A 17,886-nucleotide genomic window follows, 5' to 3' on the forward strand; every position below is an offset into this window, starting at 1 on the left:
GATGCCGGGAGGAAGCCCGCGGGCACAGCTGGCAACATGGCTGAGCCCGCCAACACCCCACGTGAAGGTTTTTCATCTCAAGAAGCAAAATTGACATGACCGACCCCAGGTCCCTTTACCCCCTCAGTCCTCAGAGTAGAACACGGGCAAGGGCGTCTCTTGTCTGTTCAGAAAGAAGGGGCCTGGGCAGCCCCTGTGGAGGGGTCACCTGAGGCAAGACATCGTAGCGCCTTGCTCCCTTCGGGACACCACTGTGACCCATGCCAATGCTTCCCACCCAGCCCCGGCTCAGTGCCAGTCTGGGTGCCAGCGGCTCTACCTAGCGTCCTTCCAGAGGGGACCCTAGGCCCTCCCTCAGAGCCCTCTGCGAAGGCCGTGTTTCCCCCTGAAGCTCTGGCCTCCCCGGGGCGCTGGGAGCGTGCGCGGGCTGGCGGAGGCGCTCCCCGGGGCTCTCCGGAGGGCAGGGCGTGGGCGGCACGCGGGGTCCGGACTCGGCCTTAACCCAGGGGCTTTCTACTCCGTTTTTGTGTCGCTGCACTTGGGGCTCACCGTCTCGGTGGGGCCTGTCCGCAGGGCAGGTGCCGCAGGAAGTGCTCAGGAGCCGGCCAAGCTGCGGCGGGGGCGGGGCTGGGGGAGCCGCTGTGGGCCTGGGGCGAGCTGCGCACCCAAGGCAGGCCCTCTCCCTCCGCCAGCCTCACTGGACCCGAAGCAGCAGCCGCTCCTCAGCAAGCTCACGGGCAGGGACGAGGGCGCCTCCCGGAGCCGCCGCTCGCTGAGCCCTGTCCGCCTGGGAGGCCGCAGCGCCGCGCCCCGCCAAGGTGAGCCCAGCCCCCGGCGGTGGGCACCCCCGCCCCGCCCCCCCGCCCCCCGGCAGCGGCTGCTGACGCCCCGCGCCCTCTGTCTTCCAGACCTCTCCTGCCCGTCCCCCGGCCCGGCCCCAGCGGACCCGGGCCCTGAGCACTTCTCCCCGCCGGCTCCGCTGCCTCTCGCACCCGTCAGCAAGGAGGACGCCAGCAAGGAGGACGTCATCTTCTTCTAGGGGAGCATGGCTCGAGGTGCAGGGCCCTCCCTGTCCTGACCACAGGTGTCAGGCCTGGCCGGGGCCAGGCTCAGGTCAGGGGCCACCTGTCATCTGCAGGCTCTTCTGCAGGATTAGCAGCAGTGCCTGAGTAACTTTCCGAACCTCTTTTGTATGCATAAAGAAACATTTCTTAATTGAAGGGTGAACCAGAGCTGACCCAAAGAGCTGGTTTAAATCACAGCACCCCATTTTGGTAGAGATCAACTGCACACAGTTTTTCCAGGGCGGGGACAGGCAGGCTGGCAGTTCTGCATGGAGCTTGAAGAGAGGCCCAACGCAGCCTGAGGGGCAGGGCATGTCGGCCGTGCCTCCAGACAGTCTCAGAGAGGAGACCGGCGTGTGTTCAGGAGGGACCTCGAGGCTGGGGGTGGGAGGGCACATCAGGGGCTGCACGCCGCCTGGCAGGGGACCGTGGGCCCAGGGCAGAGGAGTGACTGGAAAGGATGGCTGATGGCACTCAAGACAAGTTCTGTTAGGGTCTGAAGCTCACCTGGAGAGGGTCTGGCTGTAACTCATTTTAATTTGGTGGTTTTTAAAACCTCCCATCAAGCATGGAGCTTCCCCCAAGCCCCTGGCCAAGCCGGTGTGGCTCCCCAGGCACTCAGCCTGCGGGGAGGCGAGCAGAGAGGTTCATGGGGGCAGCACACACCCAGAAGTCCCGGCCCCAGGCGAGGGGCTGGTGTCCCCAGGGCTGCCGAGGCAGGGGAGTGCCACAGAGGTCCCACGTGTCCTGGAGACCCCAAGTGGCCGGGTGGCCGCCTGCAGGCTGCCCACGCGCCCAGCGCGCCGTTGCAGCTGATGGTCTGCTCACCCCCGGAGGAGGGCCGGGGGCCCCCGTGCAGCCGCCCAGCTGTCGGCGTCGGGGTGGCGTCGCGCATCTGCGGGCGGTGATCAGGTCCGGCCCCCGTTCCGCCTCTGGCCAAACTCGGGCTTGGGTGCTCGTGCCAGGAAGGGAACGTTAGACTTCTTTGCACCCCCAGCTCCTCCACTGGGCCCAGAGCCTCCCAGGGGCAGGAGCCGCACGGGGCCAGGGTGACCCAGCCCACTGGACGAGGAACCGAAAGCAGCAGTTCGAACCAGTCCCGAGCACAGCCCCCCACCGGCCCCTTTGAGAGCCTCTGCCGCCACCACGGACTGTGCCTGCAGGCCCAGCGCCAGCTCGGAGCCGGAAGGGCCCTCCCCGCCCCCAAAAGGCACCAGAGCTCTCCTGTGCCATGGCTGTAATCAGTGTTTTTGTACAGAGACGAATCAGAGCACTTTAGAAATTCAACTTCCTGTCCTTTTGTGAAAAGAACATTCGTGGGCCTCTCAGACACCATGGTTCTCCGACAGCAAGTCCAAAGGATTCCCCGCAGGCCTGCGGTGGGGAAGGGCCCGTCCTGCCTTTCGGCCAAGGGGCACCCCCTGCGGGGCTGTGCAGCGGGGCGGGGCGGGGCGCGTCCTCTGGCCCGTCGCCCGCAGTCATCCCCGGGCCGGGTCCATCTTACTGGTGAAGGCCGTGGCCGGGCCAGCGTTCCACCCGGTGGGGTCTGCACAGGTCTCTGGTGGCGGTGCGCGCTCTGGGTGACTGATGGCATTTGCAGCATTTCCTCACGTGGGGTGTCTCAGAGCCACCTTAGAACTTAAGAGCTGATTCTAGCAATAAAGGTGTCTTAAGAAGAGCTGACAGGAGTGACAGTTCTTTGGGGTTTGTCGTAGGCCAGCCAGCCAGCGTGGGCACCGTACCCGCGGGGGCTCTGCGGGGGCTCCCCGGGGCACACCTCGCCAGGCAGGGCCCCTCAGAGCACCGGCCGCAGCAGGGCCTCGGCAGCCTGGGCGCCGTCCAGGGCCTGGGGGGCGCTTGAGTGCCGGGGCGGGGAGCCTCACCCCTCCTCAGCCACCTGTCACTGTTCCCGCCCTGAAGCCGGGGTGGCGGGTGCAGGCACTGGGGGCCCCGGGACGAGCGCCATGGCCCCAGCACCAGCCGTCCGCTGAGGGAGGGAGCCTGGGCCCTCGGCGGGCTCTGGCCCCGTCTGAGCAGTCCCTGGACAATGGTCACGCCTGGGCATTGAAAGTCAGAGGCAGAAGCCCCCAGAGAAGCAGCCCCCCAACCAAGGTCGACTTTCAGGGAATGTCACCAAGCCCTCCCACCCTGGGGGGTCCTCTCCTGTCTAGGCCTGTCCCTGAGGCCCTAGGATGTCAGTCCCCTGCTGCCTGAACCAGATTCGCTCCTAGGACCAGTCACACCCCACCTCCACCCCAAGGAGCTGTCTTGCTTTGCCCCAACCTGAGAGGCTTCGCGCCAGGGCGTGGCCACGCTGTGGGCAGGGCCCCCTCCACCAGGCTGCCAGCCCAGCCCGAGGGGTCACCTACCCAGGTGTCCACGTGGCCTCCCCACAGACGTGCCACACCCACACCCACCCACTCTCCGAGTCTCCAGGCAGGCAGGCAGGCAGGCGCTGCTCTGACCCCCACCCGGATCCATTCGTTCTCCGAGAGCCAGGACGTGCCAGAGCGCCCCATTTGCCACAGCTTAGAAGGGAAGACTGACCCAGCCTGGCCCCCCCAGGGCGGGGTTTCTCCTGCATGCCTTGCTTCCCCGGGGGGGCCTCCCCCCAGCTGTCCCCAGCCTCTTCTCCCCCTGCAACGGTCTGGTTGAGGTCACACGAGGCTTCAGGGACTGCACACACCAAGGTCTTGAGTCTTCCAGGCACTTGGGGGACAAAAGGTAAAGCCTGATTTCCTCTTCGCCAATGGGACCAAGAAGTGGAGGGTCCAGAGACAGACACATCAGCATCAGCAGGCAGCCCTGGCTGGTGGGGCCCAGTGGACTGAGCGCCAGCCTGTGAACCGGAAGGTCTTGGGTTCGATCCCCAGTCAGGGCACAGGCCTGGGCTGTGGGCCAGGTCCCCAGTGGGAGTGGGGGTGCAAGAGGCAACCGACCGATGTGTCTCTCACATACTGATGTTTCTCTCTCTCCCTCCCTCCCTTCCCCTCTCTCTAAAAATAAAATCTTTTAAAAATCAAATCAACAGGTAGACATGGCCTGGCCACCCTCTAGTGATGCCACACACACGTAGCATCTTGTGTCAGACTGAAAACACACGCCCATCCTGCCACCATCTCCATGAGGTGGAGACCCCACGTCTTCAGACACCAGCCCACACTGCCCGGCCCCAGCTGGGAACCCACCAAATGCTCAAGCTGGCCCCGAGCGGATGGTGGCCCTCATCCAAGCTGCAGCTGTGTCCACTGCTTCGGTCCCAATAAGCATCTCACGGTACCCAGGAGGGAGAGGGGTGACAGGGGCTGGGCCTGGCAGGCGGTGGCACCGGCACTGACAAGGGTGCCGGTGACTGCAGGGGAGTGGCCTGTCCTCGTGGGAGGAGGCCCCTTGGGGGCAGCGGGCTCTGCTGGCGGAGTCTGAGAGGGCCCGCCCGCTGGCAGCGGCGTGGCAGGTGAGGGCTCCCACTGCAGCTCTGTCCCACGGGAACCCACCCGCGCCCGCCGGCTGCCGCGCCGGGCTGGCCCCTGCACACCCTCCCTAGAATAAGGCAGGGGCGCCCCCAGCAGGGGGAGAGGGCGTGGGAGTGAGCAAACCTGCACAGATGGAGCCAGAAGCTGGTGAGTTTAGGAGGACGCCACCCCCCACCCCCGGCCTGGTACCGGCACCACGTGGTTAATTGATTCTCACTTCAGCTTTCCCAAGGCCTGCGGGGGCCGTGCCATCCTGGCCCCTGCTCATATTTATTCGAGTGCAGGATGCCAGGGACGGAAGCAAGGCTCTGCTGAGGACCACGGTGGCCTTTACCTCTGTGTGGGAGCCCCAGGGTCCTCGCTCTGGCCCTGAGAGACACTTCTCCCAGGAGGCCGGGTCTGGGTGGAAAGGATAGGCCCCCAGCACCTGAGGGACCTCACACTCGCTCCACATCCTGCCCAGCGGGGCTCCCCCAGGCCACTCCCTGTGTTTTCTGGGTGGCATGTCCCCACACCTGGCCTTGATTTGCTCAATTAGAGGCCCAGTGCCCAGCCCAGGTGATTTCTGCTCTGTGGGAAGGGGCCCTCCATCAAGGTCCTGGGCCATGTCAGGAGGTGGCAGTGTCGTCCCAGCCACTGGCCCGGACGGCCCGGTACACGCTGAGGAGAGAGGAGATGGTGCCCAGGAGGCCCACCAGCCACGGCGGGAAGCGGCCTGCCCACAGGATGCCTGGGGGCAGCCAGTGCACGGCGTTGGCCAGGTCAGCCACGTTGCCGAGGACAGTCAACAGCTCCGACCGCACCTGGGCCTCCATGGCCCTCCGCCGGCTCTGGGGCAGTTGGCTGTGGGATCAGAGAGGAGTCCTTCAGCAAGAGCCCAGAAGTGCCCATGCCCCCCACAACAGGCAGGGAATGAAGTGACCACAGACCCTGCCTGTGAGCCGGGAGGAGTCCCTGTCACCCCCTACAGGGAGCCCAGACCTGCATGGTAAGACTGGAACCAGGGGGTGGGGGTGGGGCTGGTTGCTGGGCAAGCCCCAGGCACAGCTCTCCCCCTGATGGACAGCGAACAGCGGCCATGGCCCTCTGCTGGGCGCAGGGCTAGGCGGGCTCGGCCCGCAGTCCAGGCTCCACTGCCTCCCACCGCCGGGCCCACCCGGGTTCCCCTTGTGTGAGAGCCCTGCCGTCCACTGCAAGCTACTGCAAGGTCTGCGATCCGCCACTCCTCAGCCTGGGCCGGCACAGGCGCGGGGCTCCCAACAGCTGGCAACGCAGAGCGGCCCCTCCCCAGGCCGGGAAACCCCCGGGCCTGTGGTGGGGGAGTCGGCCTTCCTCCCGAGTGAAATACCTGGTGACGGCTGCGGAGCACCTCAGCCGCTGCCTCAGCTTCAGGACCAGCCACAGGGACCTGCAATGCCAGAGACGGTGGGAGGGTGCCCCGCCTGAGGGGCCAGAGCAGCAGGCTGGGGGTGCGGGGGTCCGCCCTAGCAGTTCAGTCCCCAACACTGGCCCCAGAGGAGGCCCCACACCTGCCCCATCACTGCAGTCACAAGTTACCTGTGTCGGCGCCAAGCTCAGCAGTAAGTGGCCCCAGCCAACTTGTCTGAGGTGAGTGTGACGCACTTGCGGACTCCAAGGGCTGGCGTCTGCAGGCTAAGGAAGCAGCCGCAGGCAGGCAGCCTCTTTGCTCCCCTAGGCCGCCCTGCCTGGGCCCGCGCCCTGGGCTGCGGGCAGGAGGGTAAGTGAACGTGCAGAATCCTGCCCATTGGCGGGCTGACCGCAGCCGGACTTCCGGGCCGGGAGTCCAGGGCCTGGTCACACCTCCCCAGAACCATGGGCCCATCCAGTTAACATGTTCCCAGAGTGTATGGGACCCAAGGCCGCACCTGAAGCGAGGCTAAGAGGATCTGCATCAGAGCCACCTGGGGCACTAAGGCAAAACACCCAGTCTGGGTCCTGGGTCCACAGACCCGGGCCCCAGGCATCTGCATTCCAACTTTCCAGGGGACTGGTTGGCACCAGGGGCCCTGAGGACACCTAGCCACGCTGAGCGCACACACTCCGCAAGCCCACCCCCTTGCTGAAACCAGAACTACAGGCTCTAAAGAGACCTGGGATCGGAGGGCAGAGCACAGGGCATTTTCGGGGCTGTGAAGCTGCTCTCTGATACTGTCATGGTAGTATGTCATGTTACATTTGTCCAAACCCATGGAATGTGCGACAGTGACCCCTAATGTAGACCATGGACTTGGGGTGATGATGACATGTCAGCGCAGGCCCACTGATTGCGACACACGTCCTACTCTCATGCCATGTCAAGAGGGCCTGTCTGCGGTGGGGGAATGGGAACTCTCTCCTTTCAGCTCCATTTTGCTGTGAACCTACAACTGCTCTAAAAGTCTATTTTTTCAAGTGAATAGAACCAGCCGTAGCTGGTGTGGCTCAGTGGACTGATTGCCAGCCTGTGAACCAAAGGGTCACTGGTTTGATTCCCACTCAGGACACAGGCCTGGGTTATCGGCCAGGTCCCCAGTAGGGGGCACGTGAGAGGCGACCACACATGGATGTTTCCCTCTCCCTCCCTAAAAGTAAATAAATAAAATCTTCTAAAAAAAATAAAATGAATGGGATCACGACTGCCCCTAAAACAGGAATGGCAGGCAGGTCTCTTGGCACCAGAGGCCACAAGGACCCCGGGAGCTACAGCCTCGGGCGTCTCCAGTCCAGGCCCCAGTCAGAGTCCCCAAACACATCAGAAGGTCAACAGACACCGTCACCACAGAGGGAGCTCAAGTCCAGAAGAAGCCATCTGTGAAAGGAGACCAGAGCAAGCAAAGACGCGTCCGCACGGAGTGAGGCCAAAGGTTGGAAGTGCCCTCGGAGTATACACAGGCGGGGCCTCCAGCCTGTGGACGACCTCGATTTCCACTCTGGGTTTGTTCATTTTCCAGACTGTCTGTGAGGAGTGTACGTGTATAAAAGGACATCCGTAACGGGGGGGAACAAAGGCTGCGGAACGTCAGCATCTAGCTCAGGGACAAGCGACAGCAGACATGAGCACTGCCCACCTCCGCCCTACCCGCAAGGGCGGGGGTCACCCCCCACTTCAGAGACCCCAGAGGACTTCACTGCATGAAATTTTGCCGTGGAAGGCACTTCGCCCCTGTGCTTTCTGGGCAGGGGACTCTGAACCCGCTCAGCGAATTTGCAGAAAGGAACATGCTTGGGAGGAAACCATTAGCTTCAAAGTTCTAGGAACCTTCCAGTTTTGGGAAGCGCAGAGCCAGCCAGGAGCCTCCTGACCGTCTCATCTGGGGGTGTTTGCCGAGGACAATGCAGGCAGGACTCCAGAAGCCCGGGCACAGGCAGCCACGCCAGCCGCTTCCGTCCAGGCCGTAAAGGTGCTGCTGCTTCCTGGGCCCAGCGGGCAGTCACAGCCCCCAAGGATGCCCACATCTGAATCCCCAGGACCCGTGGGCATGTTCCCTTATGAAGCAAAGAGGACTGTGCAGATGAGACTGAGCTGAGGGTCTTGAGATGGGAGACTGCCAGGTGGGCGCAGCGTCATCACAAGGGTCCTCATGAGAGACAGGCAGGAGGGCGAGGGTCAGAGGAGGAGAGGCAACGACAGAAGCAGAGGCTGCAGTGATGTGCTTCGAAGACAGAGGAGAGGACCCCGGGCTAGGGACCATAGGAAGGAATTCCAGGAGCTGGAAAGGGCGGAACACATTCTCCCCCGAAGCCTCCAGAAGGACCGCAGCCCTGCCGGGGCCTTGATCTCAGCCCAGGGCAACCCAGGTGGGACTTTGGCCTCCAGAACTGCAAGATAATCAGTCTGTGTCATTCAAAGCGAAGTTGTGTGGCGACGTGAAAAGGACGCACACGGTCAGGCGGCCACACCGGAGGACAGGCAGGCGTGGTGAAGACCCGCACAGCCCCTGCCCGTCTGCCCCCCGACCCGAGGCCCCAGCGCTCCCTTCCGGCCTGCAGGGCGGCCGCAGGGCTCACCTGGCAATCCCCAGGAGCAGGGAGAGGCCCCAGAGGGCCGTGCTCAGCACCCACCACCGGGCAGAGTCCACAAGGAGGATCTTGGTGTCGGCGGCCCAGGCAATGTGCTCGCAGGGATAGTACAGCTGGTCGGCCAGGTTGCCCAGGACAGACACACAGCGGACCAAGATGTCTTCCTCCTACAGGACCAGGACAGAGAGCAGGATGGGCCTCGCGACAGACCCACCTACTACCCACATTAGGGACCCACGCCATGCCAAAAAAAAATGAACAAAAAAAAAAAACCCTTGAATACATGCTCCCGGATGATGATATGACTCGGGACACCCTGCCTCAGGGCCTTTCTGCCCTGTCACAGGCTTCCTGGCCCTGCCGGGGGTCTCTCGGCCAGGCCCCCGGCGCAGGGCCACGACAGAAGCAGGGCAGGTCCCCCTACAGAGACGCCCGATGAGGCAGGGCTGGGTGGCGTGGTGACCCTGGCTGTGTGACTTGGGTCACCTCCCCCAAACCCAAAGCAGCGTGGTCACCATCCTGGCAAAGAGGCAAGCTGAGCTGCTGCAGGTAGGGGCCACCCACGACACTGAGCAGCAGAAGCCCCAGCCTCCAGCCCTAAGGCAGGTGCTGCGAGGCTGCAGGAGCCTGGTCCCCTGGGCTGCACTGCCACCCGCCCCTCGCAGCCACGCCCCTCCAGGCCTTCAGGCAGGCGAGGCCCCTGCCCCTGCCCCTGCCCTGCCTGGGAGGAGATGCTCACTAGGGCAGGGGAGGCCAATCACAGAAACACAGGACCAACAAAAGGGGTTCTTGTTCTGCTCAAGGGACAGATGAAGTGCAGGCCCCTGACCCCTTGTCTGGGATTCAGGGTAGCCTTCAAAGAGGAGATGTTTGGGGTGCAGGTCCTCCAGGGATGCATGAAAAGTACACCCTCACCAAGCAAGATAGGAAATAGGTGTCAGAACAGGAGGAAGGTCCAGGGAAACACTCGGGACTTGGGATGGTCAGGCCACGGGCGCTGGGGCAAACAGGCGCATCGGAGGGCCCCGCAGCTCAGAGAGGGGCCCTGGGAGGGCGGGGGAATGTCCCCAGGGGCAAACAGGCGCATCGGAGGGCCCCGCAGCTCAGAGAGGGGCCCTGGGAGGGCGGGGGAATGTCCCCAGGGGCAAACAGGCGCATCAGAGGGCCCCGCAGCTCAGAGAGGGGCCCTGGGAGGGCGGGGGAATGTCCCCAGGGGCAAACAGGCGCATCTGAGTGCCCAGCAGCTCAGAGAGGGGCCCCCTGGGAGGGCGGGGGAATGTCCCCAGGGGGACAAACTTGCTCCCAGATAAGGAGCACAGAACTGCTGGCACTGCTGTGGAATGAGGCTGCACTGCTATATCAGCAAAATATTATAAATAACCTACATGTAAATCAACAGGGGTTGGTTAAATAACCCCCATCCAGCTACGTAACAGCACTACACGCACGGCCACAAGGAAGGAAGGACTCTTTTGGGGCTGATATGGCATGCTCTCCAAGTCACACTGCTAAGTGAAAAAAGCAAGTGGCCAAAGAGTGTCAGTTGCACAACTATTTACATTTTTTAAAAAAGCGTATGTGCCATGAGGGTACAGGGTTGCTCAGGAAGGAAACATGGGACGCTGACAACAGCGGCTGCCTCTGAGGAGGGACCGAGGGGCTGGGGGTCAGGAAAATAACCTTAACTATATAGTCCTTAGGTATGTGTGAATGTATTAGCTTTTTTTTTTTTTTTTTTTTTTTTTAGTTTTTTTATTTATTTACTTTTAGAGAGGGATAAAGAGAGGGAAAGAAACATCAATGTGCAACAGATTTGGTTGCATCTCGCCTGACCCCAACTGGGGTCAGGGTTTTTTTTAAATTTGTTAAAATAAGAACATCTTATCACAAAAAAAAGAAAGTAAAACAGAAAAAATACACCCTGGCCCTGGCTGGTGTGGCTCAGCAGATTGAGCGCCAGCCTGTGAACCAAAGGATCATTGGTTTGACTCCCAGTCAGGGCACATGCCTGGGTTGCAGGCCAGGCTCCCAGTAGGGGGCACATGAGAGGCAACCACATATTGGTGTGTCTCTCCCTCTCTTTGTCCCTCCCTTCCCCTCTCTAAAAATAAAAATAACTTTTTTAAAAAATATGCATTTATTAAAAAAGAAAAAAAAGCCATTCACTTTAAAAAATAAAAATAAAAGTAAATACGTAAAATCTTAAAAAAATAAAAATTCAGGCTGGCTGGTGTGGCTCAGTGGATTGAGTACCAGCCCGCAGACCAAAAGGTTGCCAGGCCAATTCCCAGTCAGGGCATGTGCCTGGGTTCCGGGCCAGGTCCCCAGTTGGGGGCATGTGAGATGTTCTTCTCCCTTTCTTTCTCCCTCCCTTCCCCTCTCTCTCTAAAAATAAATAACAATTTTTTAAAAAAGAAAAAGAAAGAAGAAACTGCTCACACAGTTGTCTTTAGACAAGTCCCTACAGCCCCGCACCCGGTTACCTCTGTCCCCAGGCCGTACTGCTTCGTGCACATAAACATGGCCAAGTCATCGAAGAGCCGAAGGATGGTCCTGCAGTGGCTGAGCTGGGAGGACAGTACCAGCAGGCGCGTCCCCACTTCTGACCTGGCTGGACAGTGTTCCGCCAGGACCCCACCAACCAGTTGGCAGCAGTACCCCAGGGTTCGGATCTGTGGGAAAGCAGAAATGGTCAGCATGGCCCTGCTTCAGGAGTAAGCCGGACCCCATGGGCATAGGCCTTGTGGGATGAGCAGGCGGGAAGAGTCTAACAGAGCAAGATTTTAGTAAAAGCTCAAAGTTTTAAAAGAAACATGTAGGACAAATGGAAGAATATGACATCATTTTTTTCAAAAGGTACTGTGGATACTTTAATGAAGCGCTAGCTCATGTCACTGAGGGGCACAGCCTATGGAGACAGATGTGATGGAGACATGAAAAGGAAACCCCCCTTCCCACCTCCTGAGTCCTCCTCATCCAAGTTGGACCAACACCCACGGCCGGGCTGGAAAGTGCCCACACTATCCAGCCTCAGCCCAGTGGACAAAGGATCATTTGCTTAAGTAATTTTAGTGAGAAGGAACCCACACAGTGGGTGATTTGAGCATTGTGAACTGGGCCAGTTTCACTACCCTTCTATCTTAATTTCATCTCCTTTTCAGAAATTACTTTTTCCTGGGTTTGTTTGTTTGTTTTTCCATACTGTTTTTACTTGTAATTCCTTTGGAACACTGCAATTTGAATGTCCAACTTGGCAACTTGATGGGGGCGGGGTGTTAAAACCAAAACGCCTTGGTTGGAACCTAACTGCCCAGCCAGCGGCACCTACCCTCTGCAAACTAAATGGCTGTGTTACTGATTCGGTTAGGACAAGCGGAGAGTCTGGCTTGGATGGAACAACCTAAATGCCCAGCCAGAGGGGATGTGGTTGGAAAATAAACATTCGAACATAGGGGAAAGCCCTGCAAAACCCTAAATCCCGGTGAGATTGTTCAGGATAACCCAGGGACCAACTGCAGTGGCCCCTAGTCAGATCCTGAGCGTCCAGACCTGGGGATGTGGTTGGCATGTAAACGTCCAGCCAGGCTGAGTTGGTGGGAACAACATAAATGCCCAACTACACGGGATTTGGTGGCAACCTAAACGTCCAGCCATAAGTGGAGGCCCGCAACATCCTAAAACCTCATGAGATTTTTTGGGACAACCCAGCACCCTACTGCAAAGGGTCTGGTGGGATCCCAAACGTCCTAACGTGAGGAAGGCCACGGTTGGTTTCCCTGTAAACGTGGGCCGGCACGACCGAAACGTCCACCGCTAGGGACCGGGCTGGAGCCAGCTTAGCCAGGACCTGTGCCAAGGGGGATCCTTAAGCGACCCCGCCCCGCTCTCTGGCCTTAGCTTCCCCGCCTCTGAGCTTTGGTCCAACTCCAGGACCTCCGGCGGCGCTCGGCCCCAGCCTCACCAGGCGATCCCGGCCTCGATAGGATTCCAGCGCCGCCGCCAGTCCGTTCAGCCCCGCCATGGCCACTTCGCCGTGACGTCACCGCACTGCGCAAGGGGAGGGCCTGCCGCGAGGCCACGCCCCCTGGGACGTTCTGCGCCGCGGGGCCGGGATCCTCTGAGTGGTTTCTTTGTCTGCCGCTGCTGCGATCGGAGTTTGCAGCCGGGCCGTCGCGTGCGCGCTCCCACGGCCGTGTGCAGACGGGACAAGTTCTGGGAGCTGGCTGCCTTCACCGCGCGCCCGCCAGAGCGCGCCACTGACGGCCCCGCCGTGGCTTCCCTTCACTTAACCAACCCACAAAGTTAACCAACCCGCAACTACCCACCAAAAAAAAAAATTTATTCCAAGCAAAATGGTTTTTGTTTGTTTTTAATTCTTATTTATTGGTTTTAGAGAGAAGGGGAGGGAGAGAAAGAAACATGGATTTGTTGTTCCACTTACACATCATTGGTTGAGTCTCGTGTGTGCCTTGCCCGCGGATTGAACCCACAACCTTGGCGTATAGGGAGGACGCTAAAACCAACTGAGCACCCCACCAGGGCTGAAAGAGTTTTTTAAATTTCTCTTTCGCTCTTTCTGCATTTACTGCTTCTCTATAATGAGCATATGTGGCTGTTGTAATATATAAGGTACTTTTAGAAAGTTAAGGAAGCGCATAGGCTCCCTAGAAGGACCTAATAGGCAAGAACATGGTAATGTGAGTCTCCTGGGAATGCACGGAGGGCAACTACTTGCTGGAAAGAGGAGATTAAATTTTCATGCCCTGGCTGATGTGGCTGAGTGGATTGAATGCCACCCTACAAACCAAAGAGTTGCTGGTTCAATTCCCAATCAGAGCACATGTCTGGGTTACTGGCCAGGTCTCCAGTAGAGGGCGCTGGAGAGGCAACTGCACATTTATGTTTCCTCCTTCCCCTCTCTCTAAAACTAACTAAAAAAAAAAATCTTTAAAAAAATGTTCACTTTGTTTGATGACTGTTCCTCCTATTGCCTTCAGGTCTGGCTCTAGGATTTTAGGTCATCATAAATTAAAATTTGATTTTCTTCACTCAGAAAATATTAGGATAATGGGATTATCTGTTTATTTTCTGAAATTTGCGGAATCAAACACTTAGTTAAAAAAAATAAAAAAAATTAAAAAAATTAAAAAATTAAAAAATTAAAAAAATAAAAAAATAAAAATAAATAAAAAATAAAAAATAAAAAAATAAAAAATAAAAATAAATAAAAATAAATAAAAAATAAAAAATAAAAAAATAATAAAAATAAATAAAAAAATAAAAATAAAATAAAAAATGTTCACTTTGTAGCACATTGTAGCTTTTGAATTTTGTGCAGTATTGTCTCGTGAAAAAGTTGAATAAGTTTTTTAAAAGTTAACAACCTGTTTACTTTTTTAAAAATTGTGATAAAAGTCATCATTTTAAAATGTTCTATTCAGAGGCATTTAGTACATTCATGTGTTGTACAAACATCACTCCTTTCTAATTTCAAAACATTTTCATCACCCTCAAAGCAGCCCCTGCCACTTGAGCAGCCACTCTTATCCCTCCCTCTCCCGGCCCCTGGCGGCCACCGTCTGTTGTCTGTCTCTGGATTTGCCGGTCCCAGACATTCCATATAAATGGAATCATGCAACATGTGACCATTTGCGTCAGGCTTCTTTCACTGAGCTTCATGTTTTTGAGATTCAGCCACATTGGAGCTTAGATCAGTCAGTACTTCATTCCTTTTGGGGCTGAATGATACCCCATTGTGTGGAGGGACCACGTTTTGTTTGTCCATTAGCTTATGGACGTTGAGGTTGTTTTCGCTCTTTGGCTGTTGTGAATAATACTGTTGTGAACACGGCTGTGCATGTTCGAGCCCCTGCTTTCAGTACCTTCGGGTGGAGACCTAAGAGTGGAATTACTAGATCATATGGTAACTGTATGTTTGACTTTTGTGAGGAAAAGTAAAAAGATTGTTTTCCACAGTGGCTGTACCATTTTACATTCCCACCAATGATGCACAAAATTCTCCACATTCTTGCCAACACTTATATTTTGCTTTTAAAAAATTATTATAGTCATCCTACTGGGTGTGAAGTTGTATCTCACTGCAGTGTTTTGGTTGTTTGTTTGTTTGTTTGTTTGTTTTTGCCTTTTCTTAACAATTAGTGATGTTGGCTGATTGATTGCCTTTTGCAAAATATTCCATCTTGATCTCAACTCCTTTTACTCCTCCTGCCTCAGTCACTCCTTTCCAACCACTTCCCCTGCTCCTGTTCCTTGAAGTTGCAGCACATTCTGCCTCGGGACATTTGCATTTGCTGTTCTCTCTGCCTGGAATGGTCTCCATCCAAATAGTCACTTGGCTTCCTCTCCCACACCCTCCTCATGTTTACTCAAACATCCTGTTCTCATGGGACCTCCCCATCACACCAGCGCACTTACTACCCACATTCCCTGCTGTCCTATTGTTCTTAGCTTGTAACACTACCCAACTGTTACTTTTGCAGCTTGATCTAGTTGTATAGTTATTTGTCTTTCCTCAACAGAATGTGAACTAGGGCAGGGACTTTTATCTGCTGTGGTCTCAGCTATATCCCCATACCTGCCACAAAACAGGTTCTCAGTAAGTGTCGTTGCCTGTGGAGCTCAGCTCCTGCTCTACCTGCACTGTCCTGGGAGATGTCGTCTGCTCCCACAACTTCCGAGCCACCTCTTCACTGGCCTCTCCCCCATCTCTGGCCTGATCTGTCCCCTGCTCCCAACTGCCCCTACCTGCCCCCTGGACATTTCCCCTGAGCATCCCACAAGCCCCTCACACTCAGCAAGTCCCAGGCAGACCACAGCATCGTCCCCCAACACCTTGCTCTCCCACGTCCCCATCTCGGGGCTGCCCCACAGGCCCTCCAGCCTCCCAGCCATAGAAGACATGGACATCACACTCACCTCTGTCCCTCCACTCTGCCTATATCTCAACAGTCACCAAAATATCCCATGAATCCATCCAATTCTTCCCAGTCCACAGCCCCTCCACAGAGAACCCCTAATCTTGCTCACCTGGACCCCACGCCCCTGCCACCCCAGGCCTGCCTTCCCCACAACAGCCCAAGAGATTCTTTAATCCCCACGTCTAACTGCAGCCCTCCTTTATTAAAACCAGGGTGCAGGGTTTTGTGTATCCCCACCCCCCAAGTGGGGACACTGTTCCTGAGCAGAAATCAACCCTGAGCCACGCTCTGGGTCTGCCGAGGGAACGGGAGCCCAGGCCGCAGAGCCTGCACGAGCCACCGGGCCTCTCCTCCAGAGCCTGGGCTGCCTGGCTGCCTCGTAGCAACCCGCTGTGTGCCAGGCCCTGCTCTGGGTCGAGCACAGCAGTGGGCCTTGCAGGCCCTGCCCAGCCCTCCCAGCACCCCCTACTATCTAGTTAGAGCTGAGCTTGACCTTTGAGAAAGAGACAGGAGCTGGCCGGGTGTCCGCAGCTGACCTGCCTGTTGCTAAGAGCTGGCCTGGCAGCCAGAGCGAGGCCCTGGTGTTCTCCCGCCAGACAGAAATAACTTCACAGAATGCCACCGTTAGACAAGGCCACTCAGTGACCGTGACAGAACAAGGCAAAACAAGCCCACTCGTAGTCTGAACACAGGCAAAATGTGGGCATTGTCCAAGCCACAGCAGCAACCAAACGTTGGCTTTTCCTGGCTAATCCGAGTCACTGCTGCCCCTTGACCCCGACAGCTTTAGCCTCACTTCATTCCTTGGATTGCTGGATAAAAATTAAGATCCTCAATAAAAGAGGTACTTCTCCCCCTTGCTTCCTGCAACACCCAGGATGCAACTCATGGGCCGCCCTTCCCCAGCAAACAGCAGGACTAGGCTGACCCACGCGCTGTGTTTGTATCAGCCTGGCTGGGTGGCACTTGGTGCTGGGGAGCAGGTGATGAGACTGTGCCTCAATTGATGGGACTGTGCACAAAACAAGAATTTGCTTAAATTTAGTGAAAAGGGACCCACTTGGCCAATAAGCCCTGGAGGCCTAGTACTCGGTACATGGTTACAGACAGCAAGACCCTATCATAACCATAAAACTTGTTCAGAGGCTGAATCTTGTTCCCAAACTGGAAGAAATGATAATTATGTGACGCCACAGCGGTATTCGCTAGAACGGCAACCACAATGCAGTATAAATGTAGCAGATCAATAGGTTGTAAACTGTAACCTATCTTTTATGTCAGTTATATCCCAATTAAAAAAAAAAGCAAGCCTCCATTTGGTAGGTGATTGGCTGTATCATGAACTGAAACAGGTTGACTACATTTATATCTTTATTGCGTGTTTGTCTTCTTTCCTTTTAAAAACTTTTATTGTGGTCAAACATATATGCAATATACAAAACATATGATTACTGTTGTGATCTTGAAGTGGCATCAGAGCACTCACTGTCATGCGATCACCCCACCGCTCACATCCAGAACTTTCCTGTCACCTAAGAAGCCCAAGTCTGACCATTCCCTTTACACCCCCGAGATGCCTGCAATCCCTCACGGAGTGTGTGCTCCTGGCTGCAGTGAGCGATAAGCCCGAATTTGTTCAGCGGCAGGTGTGTTCCTGATGGGGCGGGAGGGGCGGGCCCTGGCGTTCGCTAAGGTGGTGTTGAACGCTGTGAGCCCTGGAGCGGCAGGAAGCCGTGCAGTGACTCTGAGAGACTGCCCATCTGGCATGGGGACATTTAGGAAGCCGACGAGGCGGGAAACCTGGGAACATGGTGGAAACAGATCCCAGCAGCCTGTGGCCTCAGACCGTCACCGCTGCTTTTCAAAGTGGTTACCATTCCCAGCCCCTTTTCCAGACGACAAAATGGAGATTTCAAGAAGTCAAGTCACTTGGCAGGCTCCCCGAGCTCCCAGGGGGCGGGGTTCTCTGGCCTTGCTCCCCACTTTCCTCCCAGCTGTTCCGAGTTGCCGGGGGACCATTGTGACAGCATTGTCTGAGGAAGCATTTTGAGTCACAATGGGCAGGGCTAGACGGCCCGGATGCAGCCTTGGGGGGAGCATGCGAGCGCCTTCTGCGAGTTGGGGACAGAGGGAACTGGGAGGGTCAGCCCCGTGCCTGCTGAGCGCCTACTGCAAGACTCGTGAGCTCCACGCCACGGCCCCGGGTAGGTGCCCTGTCTTCTTTATCCCTGATGAGGAAGCTGAAGGTCACAGGAGCCCAAGGTGACCTGGTTACTCGTTTCAATTGTCAGATTCTTCCATAAACCACTTGACACCTTCCCAACTTCAACTATTTTAGGTGGCAAAATGATAATTTTTAAAAAGTGACAAACTTAGACCCTGAAAAACTGT

At 56.9% G+C, this 17,886-nt stretch overlaps 2 protein-coding genes and 1 non-coding gene across 3 annotated transcripts in view; 2 read left to right on the forward strand and 1 right to left on the reverse strand.

Moving 5' to 3' along the window:
* The window catches only part of ARHGEF18 (Rho/Rac guanine nucleotide exchange factor 18), an 85,557-nt gene extending 83,069 nt beyond the window's left edge, over positions 1 to 2,488 (forward strand). Inside the window, 2 exon segments of the mRNA XM_054566256.1 lie at positions 693 to 818; positions 909 to 2,488. Of these exon segments, the coding sequence (XP_054422231.1) occupies positions 693 to 818; positions 909 to 1,039 (257 nt within the window). The 3' untranslated portion in view covers positions 1,040 to 2,488.
* A 2,181-nt stretch (positions 2,489 to 4,669) lies between these two features.
* Positions 4,670 to 12,586, reverse strand: PEX11G (peroxisomal biogenesis factor 11 gamma). Its single transcript, XM_054566220.1, has 5 exons — positions 12,519 to 12,586; positions 11,041 to 11,229; positions 8,546 to 8,724; positions 5,886 to 5,945; positions 4,670 to 5,380 (listed from the first exon to the last, which is right to left on the reverse strand). Exons 1-5 carry the CDS (start codon positions 12,576 to 12,578, stop codon positions 5,146 to 5,148), a joined length of 723 nt encoding a protein of 240 aa, XP_054422195.1. The 5' UTR covers positions 12,579 to 12,586; the 3' UTR covers positions 4,670 to 5,145.
* Positions 12,587 to 13,526: 940 nt separating this feature from the next.
* LOC129065017 (small nucleolar RNA SNORA79) lies at positions 13,527 to 13,670 on the forward strand. Its single transcript, XR_008528552.1, has one exon. It is a non-coding gene; the product is annotated as a small nucleolar RNA SNORA79 (small nucleolar RNA).
* Positions 13,671 to 17,886: the final 4,216 nt, after the last annotated feature.

Source organism: Pteronotus mesoamericanus, unplaced genomic scaffold (assembly GCF_021234165.1).
Source record: "Pteronotus mesoamericanus isolate MK-2021 breed Mesoamerican mustached bat unplaced genomic scaffold, CSHL_Meso_final contig_171, whole genome shotgun sequence".
Taxonomy (NCBI): domain Eukaryota; kingdom Metazoa; phylum Chordata; class Mammalia; order Chiroptera; family Mormoopidae; genus Pteronotus; species Pteronotus mesoamericanus.

Coding starts and splice junctions, on each gene's coding strand:
- PEX11G (XM_054566220.1), bottom strand. CDS start 12,578: ATGGCGGGGCTGAACGGACTGGCGGCGGCGCTGGAATCCTATCGAGGC. Junction 11,230..12,518: donor ATCGAGGCCGGGATCGCCTG/GTGAGGCTGGGG, acceptor GCTTTCCCACAG/ATCCGAACCCTGGGGTACTG. Junction 5,381..5,885: donor TGCTCCGCAGCCGTCACCAG/GTATTTCACTCG, acceptor CTGATCCCACAG/CCAACTGCCCCAGAGCCGGC.